Consider the following 26,933-nt stretch of genomic DNA (forward strand, 5'->3'; position numbering starts at 1 on the left):
AAGTACCTACATAATACAGAATACCTTCGTGGCAATGTCTCGTTTACAGTTGCAAGAAAAATATAAATAGAACGCCAAGGGTCTGCGAGGGAGTGATGCGCACGCATCGGAATGAGAAAGGGCGTCAGTCGGCGTCGGCGCGCTAATGTTGGCCTAGAGTGTGCGGATCAATAGTCGCGCTGACGTCAGTGTGGTGTCGCGCCATTGGCCCGCCCGGCATTATTAAATAAACCTCCGGGGCGAGTGGCGCTGAACGTCGCGCCGCGGCACAGCACCGCAGCACGCGGCGGGCCCGCGCACCGCTCGCGGCTCGCCGCCCGCCATGGACGACATGCCGGACCTGTCGCACCTCACGCCGGAGGAGCGCGCCATCATCGAGGGTGTCATAATGCGCCAGCGACAAGAGGAGCAGCGAGAGCACGAGATTATGAGGTGTGCCCGACCCTCCCTCCACTGCCGCTCACCACCGACTCCCACCCCGCTCCTTCCCCGCTCGCCATCTTTCTCTAATGCACCATATGTGATAATGTTGTGAATGTGCTTTTATTATAATTTAACCAACTTATTGTACTTGGAATGATCCTACATTATCGCGGTTCTTGCGATAAAACTACTATACGATCGAAAAAATGAGTGCAGTTGAATAAGTTCCGAAATCCGAATATTTATAACTCAGCTTTATTGATATCGACGTGAATTCAGTGTCACATCTGCGCGATCTCACAGTCGTGATTACGTATGTATAAAATACTTAGACGAAATTGTCACAGTAGGTACTAGATACGAGTAGTTCTAAACACACAGCTTTAATTTTCATACGATTTACTAAAAGTAAATAAAATATACCTATAGCAATCTTTTGATTTTTCTTTTTTTTAATACATTGCATGATGTGTTCTAGAGAGTCTCAGAGGGTTAAATAACACCCCTTAACTACATAATTAAATTATAACCAGCTACCTATCCCCAGTTGCAAAATTATTCAGCATAATATTCAAGTGCTCACTAGGTTTACTGTCATTTATTTATGAGTTTCAATGTAGGTAATTTGAGTCAACAAATATGTTATAACTTAGTAATTTTTTGTGAAACATAGTATATAAGGGGTATATAAAGTAGATAATAATAATATACTTAATACTTGGCGCGGAACATTTGCACTGGTTTCTACTTACATACTTAGTTATTGACGTTAAGTAGACGCTTGCGGGAGCGTGGATGCAGTAAGATATTTTAGTGACCTACTTTCAGAGCTGCATAACACTACTAAAGCAAGCCTTGTGACCGCTTTGTGTTCGCATGCACTTACACCACTAGCTATAAAGAATGTTTAACAAATAAATATCTATCTCAAAATGGATAAAACAGAATCGCAATCCGCGTTTGTCTGTGCATTCACTAATATCTTCTTAACTTTATTAGTATGTACTTATAATATATTTCTGAGGGCAAGGGCTCTTTGATATTGGAGATAAATTAAAGACTTGGTCATAATAATGTCTACTTTGCAAACTCTTATTTAAATATGAGCTACCGACACCGATACGTTTTAACTGCATGCTATCATACATAGCAAACCGAGTGAGAACGGACAAGGAAGTCAATATGACGAACTGGCAAAACAAAACGGTCTTATGCTTTTTTTTTTAAATCTAGATGTTTTTAGCCCACTGAATATACCGATAGATTGTGAATTCACTTCCAAGCAGTACGGCCTAAACTGCAATTGCCAATGCAAATTGACTTCAAAGTTCATTATTTCGATCATAAAGAAAATCTAAATATATAAAATGAAAAGGTGACTGACTGACTGACTGATCTATTAACGCACAGCTCTAACTACTGGACGGATCAAGCCGAAATGTGGCATGCAGATAGCTATTATGACGTAGGAGTCCGCTAAGAAAGGAATCATCATCATCATCAACCACGTCCACGGTCCACAGCTGGACATAGGTCTCTTGTAGGAACTTCCACACGCCACGGTCTTGCGCCACCTGGATCCAGCGGCTCCCTGCGACTCGTCTGATGTCGTCCGTCCACCTAGTGGGGGTCTTCCAACGCTGCGTCTTCCGGTGCGAGGTCGCCATTCTAGCACCTTGGGACCCCAACGTCTATCGGTTGTACGAACTATGTGCCCTGCCCATTGCCACTTCAGCTTCGCAACCCGTTGAGCTATGTCGGTTACTGTAGTTCTCCTACGGATCTCCTCATTTCTGATTTGATCACGTAAAGAAACTCTAAGCATAGCTCTCTCCATCGCCCGCTGAATGACTCTGAGCTTTCTTATGAGGCCCATAGTTAGCGACCATGTCTCGGATCCATATGTCATCACTGAGTCGGCATCACATCACGAAGTCGCGAGCATAAGTTAGTCCGATATAAAATTGTGCTAAAATCGAGTCCAAAATTCGTGATTTTGATCAAGTCTACAGCTTCCATTAAATTTTTTGCTCTTCCTGTAAAAACACAACGTTTTGTTCACGTCCTATTATAATTAGTATATTTCCCATCAAATAATCGAAACACCTCGCAACAACTTTTAGGTTGGAAGTGTTTCGATATTTTTGATGAGAAATACGATTTTCACCGTCATTCCTTGGAAAATTCAGTATAATATGTATTTTAAAATAAATTCACATAAACCGCGGACACAGTCGTGGGCAACTGCTAGCCTATAATATACGTAAGTACTAAGTAGGTACTTATTTAATAACGTGGGTAATATAAGTACTTACCTACTTCAACCTGATTGCCGGCTCACTACAGAGCACGGGTGTCCTTTCAGAGGGTTTGGCCATAGTCTACCACGCTAGCCAAGTGCGGATTGGCACACACTTTTGAAAACATTATAGAGAACTCTCAGGCGTGCAGATTTCCTCTTCCTTGCTGCAGTTAAAGCAAGAGATATTTAATTACTTAAAACGCACATAATTCAAATTGTATAGTGTAATTTGTTTTTGTATAATTCAGTTGGTGGTTCAATAAATTAAAATTAAAATAACTCCAAAAAGTTAGAGGATGCCCAGGATCGAACCGTCGAGGCGGACGTCCTAACCACTATGCTATCTATCACAGCTACTTATAATACGTGACAGGTCGAGGTCGATGAATCTCTATAATTTAGGAGTGCTGTAGTCAGCTGTACCATGCATCATCAGGTTTGAGGAGATCGCACTTGGAGTATAATCATGAAGTCGTTGCTTGATAGGTACCTAAAATATCAATTCACCATCAGAAATTCCCGAATCCTCACGGATTAGGAGTTCAGTACCTTGCAGCATCAGGATTGAGGAGTTGGGATCCGAAGTTAAATGGTGTAGTCTATGCTTGGCACCAAAAATAATACTACGTCATCCGCAGTTCCTGAATCACCGTAGTTTAGGAGTGCTGTACCCTACATCATCAGGGTTGTGGAGTTGGGATTTGCAGTCCAAGCATAAAGTCGTTGTTTGGTACCTACAACATTAATTCACTATGAACGCTTCCTAAATCTTGATAACTTAGGTGGGCAGTAACCCTACAGCATCAGGATTGAGGATTTGGATCCAGAAATTTTTAAGGTCTGTACGCAGTTGAGCTGTGCTGTGCGTCGCTGCATTCCGACTGCAGAAAGCGTCACTTCAGGCCGCTCACGGTACCTACCGCACTACAACTGCAGCACGCGGCAGCTCGCGTCACTTGCGCGTCACTTCTATGCCCGATCGCGTACGAACAACAACGTCGCAAGATGAGCGACATTGAAGAGGGAAAGGGTGGAAGCCGACATACTAGGGGTTGGGAATTTTGAGGATATACTTTTAAGAGCCCGTCACGTGCCAAAAATTAAAACTACGTTATTTATTTTGAGGTCTATCACGCCTATACATTAAATACTTAACTCGATGCGCGTGTATCTTATCCGAGCGCCGTACGCATTCTGAAGCGACGCGACGCGCCGCTGGGTATGTCGCACTAGCGTCGCTGCACCGCGCGTCGTTTCGCTGCGCTTCACAATATTCTCCCAGCCGCGACGCGCGGCAACGCGCGGTGAAGCGCTGTGCAGCGCCGCTCTAGTGCGATATGCGCCATACAAAATGATAGAAATAATATTTTGACGCTCTGTGCCCCGACGTGCAGTGACGCGCAGCGCAGCTTAGGTGCGTACAGACCTTTAAGGAACCATCATGGAAACATCCTCTGTTGATTTAAAAAAATATATTGCAAATCGGTCCAGAAACCTCGAAAAAATCGATGTTCATACCTAAAGAGAAAAAAACAGGCCGAATTGAGAACCACCTCCTTTTTGGAAGTTGGTTAAATATAGTTTTAAAAGACCTATTCTGTAAGTATATACTGTATACCTATTAGTTTAGAGATTTTGTATATTAGAATTAGCCATATTAATGTAATTATTTAATGGCAGGCGTAAACAAGACGAAGTAGCGGTGCTCGAGCAGACTATTCGTACCAGAAACGAAATGCACCGAGCAGCCGGAGTAGAGCTAGCTGCCACCTGCCACATTTGTCTGAAGACTAAGTTCGCGGACGGTGTGGGCCATTCTTGCCACTACTGCAGGGTCAGGTGCTGCGCGAGGTGTGGTGGAAAGGTCTCTTTACGCTCCAATAAGGTAATTAACAACTTTCAGATTTCGGAACATTTTAGAGATTCCTTCAATGCTTACCTTTGCTACCTCACACATATCTCGCAAAGGCTTCCAAGATAATTCCTAGAAAGCACGTATGTACCACTGACAAAATCAATTTTTCGATCATAAACTCATTTAAATAGTCCCCAGTGTGCATGCATTTGTAATTTTTCACGTCTTGTAGAGATCAACGAAATATATCAAGCAATATAATTTGTAATGCAATGTCCCGTGTCCTCGCACTCACACTTCTGACTCCTGAATAATCATCACAACTTTTTAAACTCTGATCAGTATTATTTTCTGTAAAATATAGCTGCAAGGATATTTAAGGTAATAATAACTTACAGGTTATATGGGTTTGCATACTCTGTCGCAAAAAACAAGAACTGTTATCAAAAACAGGCCAATGGATCCACAAAAGTGCTGGTCAAGATTCAATGCTGTGGCAAATGGAGTCCGATTTGAGAGGTTTACCTCCTCAGGGGGACACTTCGTTAGATAAAAGGCCGAAATTAGAGAGGGCACATAGCGCCGCAGAAAAGGAGAATCTACCTTTGCAAAGATCGGGGAGTGCCCTGCGGCGGCAGTACAGTCAACAGGAGGCACGGTGTTATGGGGAGTTAGAAGGGCTGGCCCGAACTCATCCTCACCTCGTGCATCCGAGACAGAAAGCGGCGTACGGCGTGGAGGACTCGGGCATGCCTGCGGCCGGGCCGCATGCGCATCTGCTGCTGCCGCACGCGCCTGGCGCGCACCCGCCGCTGCCGCCGCGCTCCTCCTCGTCCGACGACGAGGTACCCGAGTGCATCTCCGACGAGAACGACGAGTACCGCGACCGTGGTGAGTGAGCACGCTCTCCCGCGCCCATTCCCACTCTCCCCGTGTCGTCACCGATCCCTTCCATCCGAGCAACTTTTATTTGTCAACTTACACGACAGCTACACTATACAACACGCAATAAACGTTTTACATAAACCTGGCAATACTATGGGGATAAACTATGTCTCCATTCATTAAAAAAAAACTATTTTTACTGCATATTAACCCTCAACATCTTTTAGCGATACAGTTTAAGGTGTTCCGTGCGAGGTATAGAAGTTTTCATTTGTTAATTCTGTAGCGATTAATTAGCCCCAGGGTAATTTAAATTAGTAAGAGATAGTATAAGCTAATGACCACAAACGTTAACTCTAGAGCACCTAAACTTATCCATAGGTACATATACATATCTACTTTATGTTTACATCATTTCTGTTCATGTAGTACATAATATGTGTGAGAGAACAATAATTATGTAAGTATTTTAAATCTTCATTACTCCAAAATTTTTAAAAATGTGTTCTTGTTGTTTTTTTACAAAAGATACCTTCTTTCAGATAAAGAGCATCTGCTTGATGTTTGAACGAAATAATGAAACGTATTGCTTGATTAAATTAAACTTAAAAGAAATATGAATTATTGAAAGTTTTTGAAAATAAGTAAATACCGAATGCCGCGAGCGTCTCGCGCGCCTCTGCTATGCGCCCGGTTCCGCGTCGCACCGCGCCGCATCGCCCCTCGCGCCGCGCCGCGTGCCCGACCCTCATCTCGCCATGCACTGTTCGCAGGTGTTGCTAGAGATAGGAGCGCTCCCGGGGCTACGAGAAACCAGCGCCAAGCGATGTTAGATGAGAAAATGAAAAAATTCTTATCGGTGAGGGCGAATTTCAGGGAAATGATGCGTTGTAACTAGTTAAGCTAATTTTGTTGATGTTTCAGTATATTGTTAATTGTTATTGTTCGTTTTATAAAATCTTCTCTGATCGGTAACCTTTGATCGCTGTTAACTGAGTTTCTATCCTTCTTCGTATATTTGAGACATTTGTTATCATACCAATCATCTATCCAGGCAGACGTACATGGATGTTAACATTTTTTCAGATTACTTACCATAACTTACTCGTTTAAGAGTACCTAAGTCTAAAGTAGGTACACAATTTAAGTCGCAGCTGTCGGAACATAAGTGTACCTCTGCCATTTTATTATTATTGCTTGAACCAGTTAATGTCTTGATTTCGACAGAGATTCCATACATTTTGCATCAAGAATGCTTGTTTTGTGGACGACTATATTTTTTTATAATTTAAAATTCATTTAAATGCTAAGTTATGCTTTTACCGTCAGCACAGTTAATGTTACAACATCTTCTAATTTATTTTACTTATGAATTTAAAATTATGTTATGTATTTAACGAGAACAATTATTATGTCCCACAGTTTCTACCTTAAGCAATAATTCTTTTAACGGAGAGATTTGTTCCTGTCATTATTACAAAGCACTATCTAATTGTGGTTCAAGCAATGCATGTTTGGGCGAAAAGAAGTGTACTTTCTTGGTACCTACCTTTTTAATAGACTCCATGGGCGTGTATTTGTAATTAACCGTTCTTGTATCTATAGTGAAACTTCAATAAGTTTATCACACATTATTTCCGCTTGCGCGTGATCACCGCTTTAATTGCGATTTATTTGTTTTGAGGCTGAACTTTATATAGTAGGTTCTAAATATGTTAAATGAAAAAAAATCAGGAAAACTGAAAATAAGATTGACTTTCTCATGAAATTAAATAGATATGCGGAATTGAAACAAAATTTAACGTTAAATAAGTGAATCGGTATCATTATTACGTAATTACAAAAGAGTCGGTTCCGGGCGCGTACGGGCGCGCAAGTCGTTTGGCGGTAGTCGTAACTGAACCGCGTCGAGCCGTTGCCATTTATACGTTGTCATTCTTAGGGCAACTCGAAGCGTGTTCATCTCTTCGGCACTCGCAACTCCGCAGCACCAACGTGGCTGCCAACAATTATTACAATTTGACTAATCACTCACCGGCCTCATACATGCCGGAGGCGCGCGGAGCGTTCGACGCGGGCGCGGCGCCCGCCGGCGGCCGCAGCTTCGACTCGGCCACGGACTGTCGCTGGCGCGCCCGCGACGACGGCGAGGGCTCCTACTTGCGCCCCTACGTGCCGGACGGGGGCCCGCGAGTCGACCGTGCTGTATATAAGAGTGCCTATTTGTGGGAAGACTCCTCCGATAACAGACGGTTCACCGAAAGGAGAAAAAAAACTGTTCGCTTCGATGGGCACGAAGGTGCTGCGACATTCCCTCGAGGCGGTCGCGACGCCTCGGGCGCCCCGCACGACTGGGCCTCCTTGCGCTGGGAGGCCGAGCGCCAGACCAGCCAAGACTCCGCCACGAAAGACTCAGGCATCGATACTTCTAGCACTTTTACTTCCAGTGAAGACTCGAACAGGGGCGATTGCCCTAAGGTACATAATGATCATTGCACTTTTTTCATTCTAACGGTACCTCTTAGCTTGCTTTTTGAACTAAAGATTAACAGCTCACATAAATAAGAACAATTATTTATTCCATATTCAAAGTTAAAATTATATATTGGTTGAGAATGCAAAATACTATTTCGTTTTATAAGATTATAAAATAGAATACGACTATCATGGTAACTTATGAATCGTTATTATACATTGTTAAAAATAATTATAATAGGTAGGTATTATGTATGGGCTAACGATTAGGCATATTTGTGTTTGGCTGTAGCATGATTGCATTGGCAGGCATGAATCGTCCTAGTACCACTGAGTGTGCACTTTCGTCATTGCGACACACTTCTAGCCAAATTTGCTGATTTTTTTATGTCACAAACATTTAAGCTCTTTGATCGACCATATTATTTAAGCGTATATCGTTGCTAACAGTTTCCACTGAACTGGCAAGTTTCAACTGATGGAACGCGTATGATTGGGCACATGGTTCTACGCAAGAGTGTGGTAGAGGGCAGTTCACATTCCTCGGCCGCGATTCTCGGCTTAAAGGTGGTCGGAGGGAAAATGCTACCGGATGGAACGCGCGGTGCTATCGTCGAGAAAGTCAAGAAAGGTTCAATCGCAGACATAGAGGGACAACTTAGAATAGGTTAGTATCATTCTATTTTTTAAGACCACATATCGATAACCTGACCGACCGTGTTTGTAGTGTGATGTATGTCGCGTCGCGTGTCCTATAGCAGTGGGTCATCTGTAACATTATTAATATTACTAGCTGATGCCCGCGACTCCGTTCGCGTGGATTTACATTTTTCAAAATCCCTCGGGAACTCTTTGATTTTCTGGGATAAAAAGTAGCCTATGTGTTAATACAGGGTATAATCTATCTCCATTCCAAATTTCATCCAAATCCGTTCAGCCGTTTTTGCGTGATTGAGTAACAAACATCCAAACTTTCACATTTATAATATTAACTAGGATTTTTCCCTAAGAAGCATCAAGTCAACATTAAAACTAGTCAAAAATATTCTGATAAAAAAATTAGTTTACTACGCGTAAACCTGCAAAAACATAATTATTATTTTGTGGCGTGTTATAGCCTCTAGACGTGCTCTGACTAGTCAACCGTCGCACCAGATAGCGTTGCAATAAGCTACTAGACAATAATTTGTTTATGTTACATCTCCTCTCCGCACAGGAGACGAGGTGTTGCATTGGAACGGCATGCCGCTGCAAGGGCGCAGTGCGGAGGAGGTGGCGGCGGTAGTCGCCAACAGCAAGCACGACTCACATGTCGAGCTCGTGGTGTCCCGCCCACTGGGGCCTTCCCGCCCGCCCGCGCAGACATGGAGAACACATAAAGGTTGACCTGTCCCTCGGAACCTCGAATTTTAATCTCACTAGTTTAACGTAACTGTCAACGCTAATTTCAGGGTTTTAAAGTTTCATGAAATTTTCCAAAATCTTAGAGTGGGTCTATGTCCGGTATGATGCCGTGTAGAAACTAAATGGGCATGGGTTTAATAAAAACTTAATTTATAAAAGCTTATGAACTCGTGGGTCACTACTCACTCGCACAGTTTCTTTGAGCTATTGAAAATTTAATAAACAAGTTTTATATGTCGTATCAGCGAGGCCATTGCTACAATATTGCCGCGTATCGCGTAGCGGTGTCGTAGCAACCGACGGCACCCTAATATCAAATGATTTTGCCGTAGCAATGTACGACATTGCGTTCACAGTTTTGGAAAATAAAATTATCAAATACTTAAACATTAAAACAGATTTTTATGGTCCACTCCATAATAAAAACAAAAAGCTGACAACTTTTTAAGTTTTTTTGTCATTTACTTTTTTTTATTAACAAGCAATCTCTTACCCCTGATATCATTCTTTAAAGAATTGGATCCGATAACAAAGAATTTCAGCTCACCAGTTCCTATGAGCTACTGAGGTTTTAGTAAACAAGCATGTATAATATTATATTCATTCTATGTAAACCAGCCGGGTAGCAAAGTCGTAGCAGCGACGCCACAAGTGTCGAAGTCATATCACGTAGCAGCGTCGTAGCGAGCTACGGCGCCCTATATGACAATAAATTAGCTTACCGTAGCATTTTTAAAGTTAAATGCGTTTTAAGCAATTACAATATCACTTGCTTTAATGGTGAAGGAAAACATCCTGAGAAAGCCTGCATGCCTGAGAGTTCTCCATACCGTTCTCAAAGGTGTTTGAAGTCTGACATCACAGGCTATATGACCTAAATCCTTCTCATTCGTTCTTAGTAGTGGATGATGTTGATCATCAGTGATGGGTTGATCATAATGGTGACTTTTTTTAAAACTAATATCTGTTTTTAGAGCTGTACACCGAAACAATGGGTGGGTGCGAGAAACCAAGCGTGTTAGTAACGTCACCGGGCTCACCAGATATGCACGCACGTCGCCGCTCCGCGCGTCACAACCACCATGTCAGTGTTGCTGGCCGGATACAGGTAACCCTTTTTATTAACGGGGATAAAATCTTCTTAAGATACCAAAGTTCTGACGTTCTAGAAAAGACATCTACAAAAGACATCTAAAATCCACTCAGCGTATATTGGGAGGCTCCGAGATGTCTTACGGACACATCGGCGCGGCGCCACCCTTGCGCAACGTCCATACAGGTAACCCCATTTAACTAACCATACTTATTCCAAACAACAATGACTAGCATAATGTCAACGGAGACTAGCATAGCTGATCGCAGATGTCACTAGGCCGATAGGCCGGAAAACCGACTCGACCGGAAATAAATCCTCTAGCTAGGTGATCTCCAAGGCACGAGGGTAAAACACCACCAGCTTCCTAACTCTGGGCTAGTACTTTACAGAAAATACTTTTAGCCTGACCAGGGAATCGCACCTAGGACCTAAGCCAAACAGGCATTAAATAAGCATAATATATAAGTATCTATTTCTTTTACTTACTCTTGTTACATAACCGTAAGTTCTGAATCATTCGATAAAATAGCTATATCGTTGTCTAAATAAAAATATTGCTATTGTGGATAAATTAAACACTACTTTAAAAGCTTTTATGTTAATTTACTTATTTTACCTTTCCTAACAGCTGAAAGTTTGCTTCGACATCACGGCTCTTCAGCTTCTAGTGACGGTGGTTTCAGCGACTGGCCTGAGTCCTAGAACCGACGGCTCTCCTCGATGTCCATACGCCAAAATCTTCCTCCTACCGGACAAAAGCGAGAAAAGCAAACGCCGGACCAAAACACTCGCCAATACACTGGAACCAAGGTGGAACCAAACGTTTGTGTATTGTGGCATACGAATTACTGACCTCAAAAAACGAACTCTGGAGGTAAGATTTTATTTGTTCTATTTACTTCGCATGCACAATTATAATTAACAGAACATAATGTAATACTATAAATATGTAAGTGTGTCTGTATGTCTGCTAACTATTCACGGCTCATTCATTTAACCGATTTCAACAACATTTGGTACAAAAAATAGAAAGAAAAGAAAGGAAATCGGTCTATCATCCTGGAGTAGGACAAAGGATACTTTTTATCCTGCAATATTACAGAGTTTCCGCGGGATTTAGAAAACCTAATTCCACAAACAAAAACCCAATTCGCGGGATTCATCTATTTGATACCTACATACTACAGAGATAGCTCGCATTCCGTATTCGGATATAGGCTACTTTTTATCTCAGAAAATCGAAGAGTTCCCTTGGATAAAAAAAATACTTACTATAATCTAACTATCAATATTAATAGTATGACGTCGCGTTGTTTATTTATAATTATTTTTTATCCGATGTTCTCCCGCAGTGGTGTTTCAAATAGAATTTCTAAGCAATTTCTAACCTATAGATATAGTATTATTATAATTAATTGCATCCTTGTACTTTTATTAATTTAAAACTTTATCACAGGTCACTGTGTGGGATTTGAATCGCTATGGTCCTAATGATTTTCTGGGCGAAGTCTTGCTCGATCTGGACACCGATATGATGAATCACGAACCTAACTGGTACATACTAAAACCACACGAGGAAATACCTGGATATAGCGTAAGTCTCTACTTTTTATTATTATAAAGTTTTAATAGCTTGTCTGTTTATTTGTCTAAGCATCTAACAGTTTAAACATCGTTCGCCAAATCACCATCATCATCATTATCATCAACAGCCAACATGCATCCACTATTGATCATAGGGTTCTTTTAGCTATCTGCTTTCCGAACCGATGGTAGAGTCTTGACATCATAAGTGGCACACGTTGAGTGATGTCCTGTATGAAATAAATAAATTCATTAAATTAATACTTAAGTGTTTTAATCCTAACAGCGATACCGGGACGACGATGTAGATGGGGAGCATCTGTCACCACCATCCACATCCACATCCCGTCTTTCTGACTCGGACACCCCCAGCGAGTGTGACCTGCGCCGCCACCACTCGCTCTCAAGCCTGGCTTCTAGCTCCAGCCCACCGCTTCCGCATGAGGTCAGTTGATTGTTATTGCGATGGAGATCCATAATTTAAATCACACCACACGATTGTCCAAAAAAAGGAGTATAGTGTTTTCAGAGTGTCTGTGAGCTCTTTATTCCAGCACTAGACGATGCCTGCGATTTTGTCTGCAAGGATAATATATAAGTTATCAAAAATCCCGTGGGATCTCACTGATTTTCCGGGATAAAAGTAGTCTATGTTCTTTCCCGGAATGCAAGCTATCTCTGTACCTGTCCTGTATAGAGATAGCTTGCACCTGTACCTGTACTGTATTTTGTCAAAATCGGTTGAACGGATGGGTCGTGAAAGATTAGCAGACAGACAAATAGACACAATTCCGCATTTATAATATTAGTATAGATTAGAAGTATGGATAACTTCTTAATGTCTGAACAGACACGGATGCATAGGGTTATAATATGCTTATGTCATCCCGATTAACATTCGCCATATTTTTAGGGTTCCGTACCTCAAAAGGAAAAAAGGAACCCTTATAGGATGACTTCGTTGTCTGTCTGTCGTGTCTGTCAAGAAACCTTTAGGGTACTTCCCGTTGACCTAGAATCATGAAATTTGGCAGGTAGGTCTTTTAGCACGCGTAAACGGCAAAAATCCGAAAACCGTAAATTTGCGGTTACATCACAAAAAAAATATTAAAATGTGTTCATGAACTTATTGTTTATAATTAGTATTTTCAATTTTTAAAGTAAGATTAATACACCAAGTGGGGTATCAAAATATGTAAGGGCTTTACCTGTACATTCTCAAAAAAAAATTATTCATTTCTATGCATAATAGTTTTTGATTTATCGTACAAAATGTCGAAAAAATACGACTGTAGTACGGAACCCTCGGTGCGCGAGTTGACTCGCAATTGGCCGTTTTTTTAAATCAAAATGGCGGCTGTATGCACCTATTTTCAAATGTGAAAAGTCTTTTAATTTTTTATAAGTTACGACTTATTTTTCAAATACAAAGAAAACAAATTAAAATAATAATGATTTATAGATCGAAGCAACACGCTGCAGCAGACGAGACATGTCGCCAGCTGGTCGAGTCAGAACTGGCACGTCTAGAGAACGGGTAAGTGCCATTTTAAAGATGTAAGTATTAGATTTAGTATGTTACTCAATATAGGTGGTATATTTTTTAATATTTTTAAAAAGCTTGCATTGAATTCAACATTTCGCAAATTCCTAAAATATGTAATGTAAAGTTATAACTTCAAAAGGAACAGGATGCTTATCACTACCTACCCATATTATAAATGCAAAAGCGTGTTTGTTGGTTTATTCTTCAATCATGTTGTACAGAGCAACGGATCGACAAGACTTTTTGCTTGGTTACCAAAAGACTTGTAGAGTGACATCGACTACTTACTTTTTATCCCGGAAAATCTAAAATTTCCAACGGGGTTTTTAGAAACCTAAATCAACGCCGAGGATGTCGTGGGGGTCTGTCAGCTAGTTTAGCAATACGGTAAAAGCATGCAGAAAATTCTATATGGAGCTACATACACTGCACTTTCCCCCCTAACTACTATTAGGTACGAGTACTTACACTAGGAAAAAAGACACGCTAGACTACCAGACGAAACTTACAAGCAGTGGTGGATCTGTTATTTGCATTTATGGCAACGCTCTTCAGAACTTTCTTAGCAAAAGTAGACCACTACTTCTTTATCTTTATTATTATATATATATATTATCTTCTATCTATTATCTTTATATATATATATTATTAAGTTGTTTCTTTACAACAGAGTGGCTACGTAGCACGGTCGCAGTCGGCGGCCGGCGGTCGCAGCGCGTCTCCGCGTCGCTCGCTGTCGCCGCCCGGCTCCGCGCCGCGCTACACAGGTTACCACAACACAATGCAACCAACGACAATAATTACTATACAGTCATGTTTCTGGATTGCAATCAAGCGCCTCAACGTCTTTGAACATTTATGTCTAAAAACCAACCTGTGTTACTGTACTACCACTTTTATAAGTTATGCCGATGTACCTACAGAGTACATTATATATACTGGATGTACCTGCGCAGAATTCTTATTTTAGAATGGCGCGAAAATAATATCTCAACCAATCATAGAGCGCGTCCATCCGCTCTTGGTTGTTACCTACGAGCCATGTTTAGTGCGCGCGAATTATGAGCGAGATAGCAAGAGTCTCTGTTGTTCTTGTGTTTAAAATGTGTTTTAGTCGCCGTTTGCGCTTTTCTGCCCAAACGAATTTTGGCGATGCAACTAATAAAAGTAGTAGTACTGTACCAAACTTTTGATTTATGCATTGTGAAATGTGATCTATACAATCATTGCTATTGGATGAACTTATTGCTATAGCTGTTACATTAAGAAATCAGAATTGCAAGAATCATCCAATAGGAAAGATTGCGGTTATCATAACAATTGTATTGTATCGACGTTTGGTAATGGACAGACATTTAACAGATTAAATTGAAAACGCGGAGAAAGTTTATGAGGCTCTTAGCCTATCTGATGAATGTGTTGCATGCAATTTACATTATTTACTCGTTTACTCGATGAACGTAATATCTGTACCTAATCTGATTTCATCTCTTTATCTTTTGAATTCAACTAGCTAATAAAGCTATTCAAAAACCTACACCATATAACATAATACAGCCTAAAGCTTTCCCTTGTTATAATGTCTATGTCCTAGAGTTAGTTCCATCAGATAGGCGCGCAATCCGAGCGTGACAAAAGTATAAAAATACATCATTAATTATAAACTAAGATATAAATAAGAAGATATTTTTCGAAATGTAAAACCGTTTGTATATTAACCATGTATATAAAAATGCCGCAAAATGAATGAGTAAAATATTAGCGGGGTAGTTCGACCATGAGTACCTGTCGTTGAGTGTTATGTTTGCGCCTGGATGGGGCTAACGGACGTGGTACCGACCCCGCACGGAACACATCGTCGCGCGACTTGCACGTATCGCGATCATCACCACTTTACTGCCACTTACTATTCTACCTTCCTATCATTTTTGTTTCACGCATCTTCCGCCCTCGTCCTCTACCTGAGCACGCTGACCACTAGACTTGTGCTATACGTTGGACTCATCAATCTACACGTGGAGATTATGGGTGCAACGTATTTTCAATGAACTCACTAAGTATATTATTGCATGCCGCTCTAATCAATAATATCTTTCAAAGGCAACCTTCGTAAGTTTCTTATAAATGTTTGTATTTTCAGCAAATTCTACTACTATTGGCGACTGTCCGTATGAAATGATATACCTAAATAGAGCAGCTTGATTGAATTAATGTTGTCGTTTCAACTTTGCCCTATCGTTGGATACGAATATCAGAGATAAGACTACGCTCATATCAATATTTCTTTGTTGCCAATTGGAATATTAAATTTTGCCAACAGAACTTCAGTACGTCATATTCTTGAATTTATTTACGTAATAGATGTTGTGACATCATTGAAGTAGTTTGGAAGTATTATGTTCTTCACAGCATCACTAAAGAGCCAGAAAGCAGAGTACGCTTAATATTTCAGTGTGCGAAGATCGAGGCGACGCATCGCGACTGCCGACGCACGCGTACGCGCCGCGCTTCCAGTCGCGATCCGCCACCGCCACGCCCACCACTAGTCCGAAGAAGCGACAGCTGCCCCAGATACCGCACCAGGTAGGTTTTACGCACGGATGTCCTGGAATTCTTTAAACGAGAAGAAGATTTCATTAAATATTCTTTTTGGTATTTCGTACTGAAATGGTACACATGAATGAAACATTATTGTATTTTCTATATTAAGACTAGCGACCCGCCCCGGTTTCGGACGGATAGCTTATTACAATGTTCGTAGGGATCTCTCATGTTTTGAAAATAAAATATAGCCTATGTCACTAAGGAATAATGAAACTGTGTACTGGTAAAAGAATTTTCAAAATCGGTTCAGTAGTTCCAGAGATAACTTCCTACAAATAAACTTACAAATTTTACCTCTTTATAATATTAGTAGGTATAAATTATGCATAAAGGCTTCCTAAATACAGCACGATTTGTGCGTTTTCTTTTGGATTGTTTGCTCACCAAGTAATGTAAAGCTGGTCGATTCATCCAATCCACCTGATAATAAACTTTATGCAGCAGAGTGGGCAGCGGGCGATGCGCGCGCAGGTGTCAGCGGATCTTGAAGAACGTAAGTGGATCGCCCCGCACCACATTGGCGCCACACTCACCTACCGCAGCACGCCACAAGGTCAATACACCCATACCCTCACTTGCAAATAGAGTTCATCGTCAAATGAAAAGCGCCATTTGCCAGCGTTGCCAGACGTCAGGATTTTGGCGGGACGTCACGATTTTTATCTACAAAATAAATGAAAATTAAATGTCCCGCGTAGGACAGGTGCAGTCACACTTTTCGGGGATTATTTACCGAGTAAGTTAGTTAGTAACCCGAAGAAAACCAACTGCATAATTACAGGGTTATACCAGACAGCTATTGTTATTAGTAAAGTGACGTACTTCCATTAAAATACATTTCTTGGCTATTTTGGCTATATAATTGTCACGTACCTAATCTTAATTTGAAACTGAAATCAAAAGATGTATTTAAAATCTACTGATTTTATATATACTTTTTTTAGTAGGTAAGACTCACTTTCGACCAAAGAATTCCGCATTTTTAGAGTTCCATTCCTTAAAAGGAAAAACGGAACCCTTCGTTTATTTTTATGCATAATAGTTTCTGATTTATCGTGCAAAATGACGAAAACCTAATCGAGTACGGAACCTCCAATGCGGGAGTCTGACTCGCACTTTTTTACTTAAACGGTTTTAAAATCCCGCTTTTCCCGAAAAAAAATCTGGCAACGCTGCATTTAACCCAATGTCGCTATGTAAATAAGGCTGGCAGACAATATTCAATAATGTCTGAAGTAAGAACCGTGGGTGTAACTGACTGATAGATGCTGATAAGATGCTGATAGATAGTTATAGCATTTGAGGAAATGGCTGAAATTTAAATTCACTTTCTATTGACGAACATGGATTAAAGTATCAATTGTATGAAAATTACAAAGTCAATTTTGTTATTCAAAAAACACATCACTTTACCAGAAAGTTGTTTCGGTCTAAGTCTATATTTTACTGGACAAGAAACACTGCTTTTGCTAACAAATTAGCCGTCTAGCGGACTAGATTTGCACTTTGCATAATTTTTATAGATGTTAATTGTGTTCTAGATTTTATATTATATTACGTTGAACAATTAAGGAAAACATTTTAGGCCCCATAATAATTTAATTTTGCATTTCTATTATGTATTTTGAATGCACATCTTTCTAGACATGGACGTAGCTATTGAGGAAGGCTTATAAAAACTGGTAGCTCCTAAATCGATACAGTGAAGCAAATTTAAAACGCGTGACATTCCACAATGTTTCCTAGTTACGCTCATGCCCTGATAGGTCTTGCCGCAATTAATTCTGCGTTTTGGCTAAATTTTTGGTATATTTAGTGTATTCGTTGCCAAAATTGAAGCCATCCTATGGGATGTGGACTGTTCAAACAAAATATCCATAATGATCTAGGGTGGGAGAGACACTATGCGGGTTTGTCGGACTCTGAATTGGCAGCGCGCGGCGGAGGCTGGGCGCCGCGACGCCGCCTCTCGCCGGACGCGGCGGCCGCGGACTCTGACCTCGAGTCCGTCGCTTCCGTCACCTCTAGTGCTTTCAGTACGCAGTCCGAACGGCCACGTCCCACGAGGATGCTAAGGTGATATAACCATACGTAATCAATCCAAATTACACCGATTTTTGTGTTATAAATTTATAATGACTGTCCTAACCTGGTAATGCCCTAGCCTATATCAAAACATTTTTAAATTGCCTTTGTTACCTTGTGTTGAATAATATGAAAATTTAATTAAGTTTATGTCGTACTATGGACCTAAAATTCTCAAAATTTGTTTAATTCTTATTGTATGCAATTAGATATTAAACAGAAAAAACAAATTATAAAAAAACAATTGACAAACATTTCATCTTCTATATATAATTTTTGATTTTATGTTAGCTTGGCCTTAGTTTTGTATGACGTGATAAAAAACGATGCATGTGAATTCTGTTCATTATTGGTTGCTTCCATGCTTTACAGCCGGATGCAAACGCTTCCCGTTTACAGCACTTCTTCCTTTTGCGCAAGCTTCGCCCCTGCCCTTGAATGTTATTACGATAAGACGGCGGTTGGGGAGATTTTTAGTAAAACTGCAAAATCTCGGAGCACCAATATTATGTCTCCAACGTTTTCGACACATCTCGCACGCCCCGCCCGCCGTCTGCGACGTATACTCTCCCGCAGTCATTCTGCTGGTGCCTATCCTAAAGTCTCCAAACCCTTACTCGCTTATGAAGGAAGTAGCAGCTGTTCTGAATGTTCCGGTCAAAACTATGATTTCTATTCAGGATCTGACATTTTTAAAAGTATAACGCCTAGACACTTAAAAAATATCGAAAGCTATATCAGTGTTACTAAAGAAAAACCTTTAAAAATGCGTCAAAAGCATCAAACAAAAAGGAAATTAAGAACACAGTCTAGTCACCATTACGAATTTTTCAATGATGTTAATTGTAACTATTACAATGAAATTGAAAATTCGCGAATCGCCCGTCAAAGGCATTTATCAAACACAAGATGTCATAAAAAAACTAAAGCTTTGCCAGAAACTTACATTTGCGATGAGGCTATTGATACATGTGCCAATAATGCATACAGCAAGTTATCAGAAATAAAGAAAACAGAAGAAACTAACCGTCACTTCCACGGTTATGCTAGTGATGATAGTATAGCCGAAACAACAATACATGTTAATCTTGATAGACAATATAGTTTTGATATCGATGGATATTTAGACGAAAGGCAAGCTGAGACTTCCAAACATGCTAATAATAGTTTTGAATCTTATCGTTTAAGTAACAATGTACATAGCAAAAAAGTCTTGTCTTTAGATTTAAAATCCAATAACTTTGAAATATTATATGACGGGTTCAATGATGAAAAATGTATGAAAACTGAATTTAATAAGAAATCTAAGAGGCATTACAAAACATCACCTAGTCGTTTAATACCATCAACACCAGAAGAAAGTGATGCTATGTTTAAGAAAATGCACATTTCCAGAAATAGCAAAAAATCTTTAAAGCAAAAAGATTTTAATCAAGATCAAGAACTAGGGATATGGCAAAGGCAGTCTGTAAATAAAGTTTCTGAAATTCCAACATGTAATGGATATCACTCCCAAAATTCCTTTTCTCACCATACTAATTTAGATAGATCATTTAAACCCCCATTATCACCTTACATAAACAACGCTTACTCTCAATCACTTTCATACGCTGCGACCAATCACGTAGATCAAGAGTATAGTAAAATGGCTAATTCTTTGTCTGTCGGTCTTTCTCCCACGAACCTCGGCTCGCCCCGTGGTGTGCTCACATCCGTCGCCCCGCACTTGCCATCCGATGACACACATCATAACACCACCGAAGCGACGACGTATCTCCCTGCTGCTGCTGACTTCACTACTGCTGACGAACCGAAAACACCCAACATACCAAATGAGGAGCGCCATAATTCACCAATTGCCAAAACCAATGACACCCGGATCAAAATCGTCAATTCGCCTGAATTGGAATGCAGCAATGACTACGGAGGGCGCGAGAACGACCGGAATCATAGCCAACAGCAGCCGCTCGAAAGGCGAGAATCTCGACGCGGACAATTCACTCGTAGTCTTAGCAATGCTGATGCTCCTCCTGACGAAAAAGCAGGTAAATATCTATTTTTGAACATCAATAGAAAATTACTAAAATAAAAAATTTATTAAAAATATTTTTTGTATGATTCTATTGGTGGTTCAATAAAAAATTGAATAAAAAAATCAGAAAAATAATAGAGGTATCTAAACAAAAATTCAACACAATGATAGTGTACCTAATTTTACTGTTTTAACTGACGAAAATATTTTGGGATAACATTCAATTATATATTTTAATTTTCAATGTATTTTGACTCATACTAAAATAACAGCTAATAACTAAATTAAATATATCTCAAGACGGCAGTCTCAGCGATACTGCGCTTGGTGGAGCTAATGAAATAGAGCCTGTAAGCGACGACGCCCTCCTAAAAGCCGAACCAAGAGACTACTTCGGTCCTGGGATGGGAAAGAAAAGCAACTCTACATCCCAACTTTCGGCCACAGGTAAATTAAAACAATTATTTACTGAATTTTCAAATAAGTAAGCACCTTAATCCTTTCAGTTCTTTTTCCGCTAAAACATGGAGCGCGATAGCATGCTCTGATTATTATCTAGCCAATAGTAAAACTTATAAATAAATATGATTTATTTAAGTTACTTCCAATGATCGACAGGGAGAAAAAGACGGTTAGGTTTCGGTAAACGTGGAAAAAACTCTTTCACGGTTCAACGCAGTGAGGAAGTGGTGCCCGGGGAAATGAGAGGCACTGGCGTCACACGGGCCTCTTCCGCCTCGAGCGAAAACGACGATGAAAGGTTGGCGGCGCTCTCGCACCTAACATTGACACAATAGTGCGGGGCTCCGGCGGTATCACGCGACGCGATGTTTGATTTGTACTCATTCGTTTAAACTTAAAGTCAACCTGATAGTGAACTTCAAGAATCTTGCGTCAACTGAATGTATGCAATAACACAGCATGCTACAAGCATCCACAACTATAGATATACATGTGCAATGTTGCTTTGTAAAGACGGCTATGTAGAGCTTTTAAGTGTAATGTACTTAATTGGCCACAAAGCGAGCGAGTATCAAAATTATGTCAATCGACAAATCACTTAAATATTTACGTGTGGATATGATACATACCTAAATTCTGCATAATTAAATGTGCCGGTGCCACAACGATTGGCAATTAAATTATCCCATACATATTTACCTACAATAATTTGATTTATTAATATTAATTTGTATTAATTAAGTCAACGAAGATTTTAATAATATTGGTGTGTGTAACATAATGACGGGTATTTAACCGTGTGGTGCCCGCGCGGCGCGTTGTTCGCGTAGAGGGCGGGAGCGGCGCGCGTCGCAAGCGCTCCGGGCCCGCCACCACGTCCTTCCAGCGCTCGCACGAGGTGTGCTCCACCAGCCTCGTCTCCATATCTAGCTCGGAGGGATCCTCGTAAGTCGCTCGCTCGCCCGCTCTCTCCTTGCAGTCCGTCTGTGTGTGCATCGATGTTGCTCGCGTCTTCTCCTCTGAACCCCTCTTTACGCCTTCGTCTTGAACGCATGACGCCGTCTTGTATTGGTGTTTTTACTTCACTCTCTATACTATCCAGCGCACACGTGTCTTCATACGTATAGGCAACGCACTCAGTCTATATATTACGAGGTATCGTGAACGCGCTCTTGACGGTTTTTAAGAGTAAGCAATTAAAATGTCCGAATTTATTGCTGATATTAAGGCGCTTTACAGTTTTCACTGCACGAATGTCGTGGGTTACTAAATGTTGCCTGAAAGCCTAATGATGTTTGCACCTTTCAGTTCTGGATCATTTGTATTCCATTTACACTTAATGTACACATAAATTATGTTACTTTTCATGCATGTATCACAAAATTTTATAACACTTCATCTTTAGGTGTATAGGTACTATATTAAACAATACCTACAACTATTCTAGATAAATTAACTACATTTATTTTTAAAGTAATAATTTTTAGGGTTCCGTACATCAAAAGGAAAAACGGAACCCTTATAGGATCACTTTGATGTCTGTTTGTCTGTCTGTCGGTCTGTCAAGAAACCTACAGGGTACTTCCCATTGACCTAGAATCATGAAATTTGGCAGGTAGGTAGGTCTTATAGCTGACATTCGGGGAAAAATCTGAAAACCGTGAATTTGTGGTTACACCACACAAAAATAATTAAATTGTGGTCATAAATTAATAATTAGTATTTTAAATTTTCGAAGTAAGATAACTATACCAAGTGGGATATCATATGAAAGGTCTTTACCTGTACATTCTAAAATAGATTTTTATTTATTTTTATGCATCATAGTTTTTGAATTATCGTGCAAAATGTCGAAAAAATACGACTGTATTACGGAATCCTGGTTGCGCGAGCCTGACTCGCACTTGGCCGGTTTTTTTGTATATATATATAGACACTAATATGTACTTATTCAGAAGGTTACACCAAACATATTACTTTTCAACGGATTACGAACTTTAATTCTGATGAAGAAATCATAATATAAAAAATGATCACATAATAGAAAAAGTGCAATCTCAGTAAAGTGCAATCACGGCCATCTGAGAACTATTGCTGTGCCCCAATGGGATTCCAATATTGATATTGTATAATAAAAATTACTGTAATTATATTGGAATGCATTAAATAAAATAAATGACTAAATAGCTACCTACCTACAAAATTGAAATATTACCTACAGAAAAACTAAGATCAACTAAAGACAGGTGGGTATTAAACCCAATGGTGATTGATGTCCTACCAACAATTCTTTAAAAAAAAATAGAAATTCTAATTATGTAGGTACTTTATTAAACTGATTGGCTACAAGTACCTGCTAGGTAAACCATAGTTATAGCGCGCTGGTATGAAATATTTTATTACTCTATTCAATCTCTAACTGTACCTATTGATCGATTCGACTTCTAGATATAGCCTTCTGTACCTACTATTTACTCCTGATAAGTAAGTATGTTAAGGGACCGTTTTAATAAAACCTAATTTTGTTCGTTGCATCCGAAGACTACCGCCCCCTTTCTTCACTATTGTATCAATGTCGTGTTCAACATTATATTCTTAAAACCTTACTAAATTATTATTAACCTACCACGAGAAAATCTAAGTTTTATTTATTTTACCTTTTATTCTTATTTCTGTTAACAATAATTTAATCAATCTTTCATAGTTTCGGTTTTCTATATAAACTTAGATTTCCAATTTATTTCACGCAGTGTTAATCAATGCTTTTAAAGATACTAAATAAAATTCAAACTTCACTCCACTACTAAATCATTAAGTCTGATGCTTATGCTAATAATACAAATATTATCATAAATCTTATTTCTACTGGTGCAGGTAAGTTGAAAATTAAATAATATATAAAATATCAAAAGCTCAAAAAAATATTATACTCTACTATTTTTAAAACTGTTAGTAGCATAAATCTTACGAGTTTCAAAAATAACTTCATGTTAAATTCAGGTGGTCTCCTGGAATGCGAGGATCAGGGTCTTCCGATGGAGGTGGCTTATCGGATTTCATTGATGGGCTGGGCCCAGGACAGCTTGTCGGTAGACAGCTCCTTGGCGCACCCACTTTGGGCGATGTTCAACTCTCCATGTGCTATCAGAAAGGATTTCTTGAGGTAAGTTCAAGGCTAGCTAGGAAAAGTTAAAAGTCATTAATTAACAAAAATATGTAGTATCTATCTAGCATGCTAGATATATTTTTTGTTACGTGTGACTGAAATAAAGTATGATTAGTATAGGTTATATAAGTGCACCCTGTGGAACACCAACCAATTAATAACAAAACATTTTTTTGTTACTAGCAAATTATAGTTATCATTTAGAGCAAGTTATACTTAGTTATCATAGTATACATATTTAGTTGGTTGGTTACACAGGGTTGTTTATTTTCACCTATTTAGTTCATAAGGCATTTCGGTAGCGCATATTACGTTTCTGTATACGAATAAAGATGCAAATTACTGCGTCGTTGTGTTAACCAAAGTCAACCAATAGGAACGCACCATGAGCGTATCGCGCCTCAATTACACGACAGATTAATGTTCACGTTTTCCTATATTCTAAGGCTCTGTTATGAATAAAGGCGGTTTTAATAAAATTTTGTGTTACTCGTCATCCCAGGTGGAGGTGATTCGAGCGCGAGGCTTGCAAGCCAGGCAAGGTAGCCGCACGCTGCCGGCACCCTACGTCAAAGTATACTTAGTGAGTGGCAAGCGCTGCATTGCCAAGGCGAAGACGAGCACCGCGAGAAGAACGCTCGATCCACTATACCAACAAACACTCACCTTCAGGGAAAACTTTAAGGGATGTATTCTACAAGTACGTATATCGAATCTTAGATTACTATCTACTATGCTATTCATTGGGTGGGCTGAGAAGCTGATATGGCAATGGGGTCCAAAGGTGCTAGAATGGCGACTTCGCACCGGAAAGCGCAGCATTGGAAGTTCTCGCACTAGGTGGGCAGACAACATCAAACAAGTTGCCGGGAACCGCTGGATTCAGGAGGCGCAAGACTGTGGCGTGTGAAAGTACCTACAAGGGGCATATGTCCAGAAGTGGACGTCTATCGGTTGATCATGATAATCATCATATTATCGTGTAATTGCAAAACTCATTCTCATAAACAAATTATCCTTTTTCGTCCTACCTGCAGGGTTACAGCACTTTGCCAATATTTTTGCCAGGGTCTACTTATTACTCAAAGTTAAAACTAATTTACTCGTAACAACGTAGTAAAATAACTCAGCTTACGAGTATAGCCCGTCCATCTAGTTATCAGCTATTTGCTAGGCGTAAACGTTTCTTAATCTTTCTCTCTAATCTTATGCTCGCGACTTCGTCAGCGTGTACTGCGTAAATTTCAAACCCCTATTTTACCCTCTTAAGGTTGAATTTTCAAAAATCCTTTCTTATCGGATGTCTGCGTCATATAATAGCTGCTAATCTGCATGCCAAATTTCAACTCGATCCGTCCAGTGGCTTGAGCAGTGCATTGATAGATCACTCAGTCAGCTTTTCCTTTTAGATAATAATAGGTATAAGTTATAACTGATATAATATTTAATTTTGCAGGTAACAGTGTGGGGGGATTATGGTCGCATTGAGGGTAAAAAAGTGTTCATGGGCGTGGCGCAGATCATGCTGGACGACCTTAACCTCTCCAACATTGTCATCGGATGGTACAAGCTCTTCGGAACCACGTCACTGGTAATTAAATCGTTAACTATAGTACGCGACTGGTCGAGATAGCTCGAGGTACGCTTACCCGGTGCGAGCGACCGCGGGTGACGTGCAGGTGTGCGGAAGTCCCCCCGCCTCATACCCCGACCAGACTGCCATGTCAACCTGTCGCGGACTATACATCCTATGATTAAATTGTAACAAGCCTCTGTTTGTACACGCATCGCGACAAAACCACTGAACCCTTTTAGATGAAACTTTCGCAATCTTTGGTACGAGTTGGAGCAGTATTTTAAGTCCAACTCTCTCTCACCTCAGTCAGAGCCAGGCTCTGTTACCTTAAAACCTATTAATACTACAACAAAGAACATTTGTAGGTACTTACTAGAACCACAATACATACAGTGCCACTTAATTAATGTAAATTCTCATAATATACATAGAAGTAACAGGCTACGTCCTATACTTTTATCCCAATACCCTTAAGGGATCGGGATCTACGCTGGAGAATTTAGGTCACATAATATTCTGCAGTTCACGTGGACGAAGTCGCGGGTGAAAGCTGTACCTATAGAAGTTCTGTAATAACTATAGGTATGTCCTGATGATAAAATGATGATACCTACTTTGATTACACCTTAACACCCGTGCGAAGCCAGGGCGAGTCGCTACTCTATTACAAATGCGAAAGTATGTAAGTTCGTTTGCTAGCTTTTCACAAGCCATCCGTTTAACTTTTGGTTCAGAAAAATTAAGAATTCTCACGGAATCTTTAAAAAATCCTAATTGCATGAGGCCGAAGTCGTGGGCAGCATCTATTTGGTACAGAGATAGTTAGCATCCCGGAGACGGATATAGGCAATTTTCTATCCAGAAAAATCAATGAGATCCCGCGGGATTTAAAAAAATCTAAATCCATGCGAACGAAGTCGTGAGCATTGTCTAGTGGTCCGTATGTGATAGTGATTTTAAACAGCCAAATTATTGATAACTCGCATGTGGGTATGCGAGTAATCATGTAGCTTCATTAAAATTTTGTAAAAATAGTAATGAATGTTTTTTTTGCTTATTTCAGTAACCAAGGTGCAGCAGTGGCTAGTGTGTTCGACGAAGCTATATGAAACACAATAAAAATTAACTTTGTCCAAACAATACATTTAGTGATACTGCTTTAATATCATAATAAACTGCAAAAATATCTCGAACATAGGAAAATTTTTCTATAAAACGAAAGTTATATGTAAATTATTTGTATTTTTATTTTCTTTTGGAATGCCTACCGGAGTTTTGAATAGATAGCATTTTATAGCAAGAAAATAAAATGTATAGTGTACTCAATAATATTATGTAATTAAGTATTAAAAGCCAAATATAAAGATTATCTTTATTTTCCTGTACCAATAAACAATACATATGAAATTAATACGAAGTGGGCCAAACCCGTTTATAA

The 26,933-nt window shown here is 39.8% G+C and overlaps 1 protein-coding gene across 12 annotated transcripts; it reads left to right on the forward strand.

Annotated features, from left to right (window-relative positions):
* On the forward strand, window positions 1–26,862 carry Rim (Rab3 interacting molecule). 12 transcript variants are annotated; one of them, XM_069498363.1, is made up of 22 exons: window positions 1–432; window positions 4,406–4,610; window positions 4,979–5,471; window positions 6,239–6,324; window positions 8,391–8,607; window positions 9,157–9,321; window positions 10,319–10,452; window positions 11,069–11,314; window positions 11,897–12,034; window positions 12,311–12,469; window positions 13,487–13,561; window positions 14,241–14,337; window positions 16,023–16,153; window positions 16,616–16,727; window positions 18,064–18,250; window positions 18,632–20,304; window positions 20,592–20,738; window positions 20,910–21,051; window positions 23,754–23,916; window positions 24,422–24,619; window positions 25,376–25,510; window positions 26,559–26,862. In XM_069498363.1, exons 1-22 carry the CDS (start codon window positions 323–325, stop codon window positions 26,559–26,561), a joined length of 5,016 nt encoding a protein of 1,671 aa, XP_069354464.1. In that variant the 5' UTR covers window positions 1–322; the 3' UTR covers window positions 26,562–26,862. The 12 variants fall into 12 exon arrangements, with proteins under 12 accessions (XP_069354464.1, XP_034824037.1, XP_034824039.1 ...); XM_034968146.2 differs by lacking the exon at window positions 6,239–6,324 and adding an exon at window positions 7,408–7,943; XM_034968148.2 differs by lacking the exons at window positions 6,239–6,324; window positions 20,910–21,051 and adding exons at window positions 7,408–7,943; window positions 21,584–21,698.
* The last annotated feature ends 71 nt before the right edge of the window (window positions 26,863–26,933 follow it).

The sequence above is a fragment of the Maniola hyperantus genome, chromosome 4 (genome assembly GCF_902806685.2).
Source record: "Maniola hyperantus chromosome 4, iAphHyp1.2, whole genome shotgun sequence".
NCBI lineage: Eukaryota > Metazoa > Arthropoda > Insecta > Lepidoptera > Nymphalidae > Maniola > Maniola hyperantus.

Excerpts from the sequence above, each read along its gene's own strand:
- Rim (XM_034968146.2), top strand. The coding sequence starts at position 323 with ATGGACGACATGCCGGACCTGTCGCACCTCACGCCGGAGGAGCGCGCC. Across the intron at positions 7,944-8,390 it reads ACAGGGGCGATTGCCCTAAG|TTTCCACTGAACTGGCAAGT; the intron begins GTACATAATGAT and ends CGTTGCTAACAG. Across the intron at positions 20,739-20,909 it reads ATCCCAACTTTCGGCCACAG|GGAGAAAAAGACGGTTAGGT; the intron begins GTAAATTAAAAC and ends AATGATCGACAG.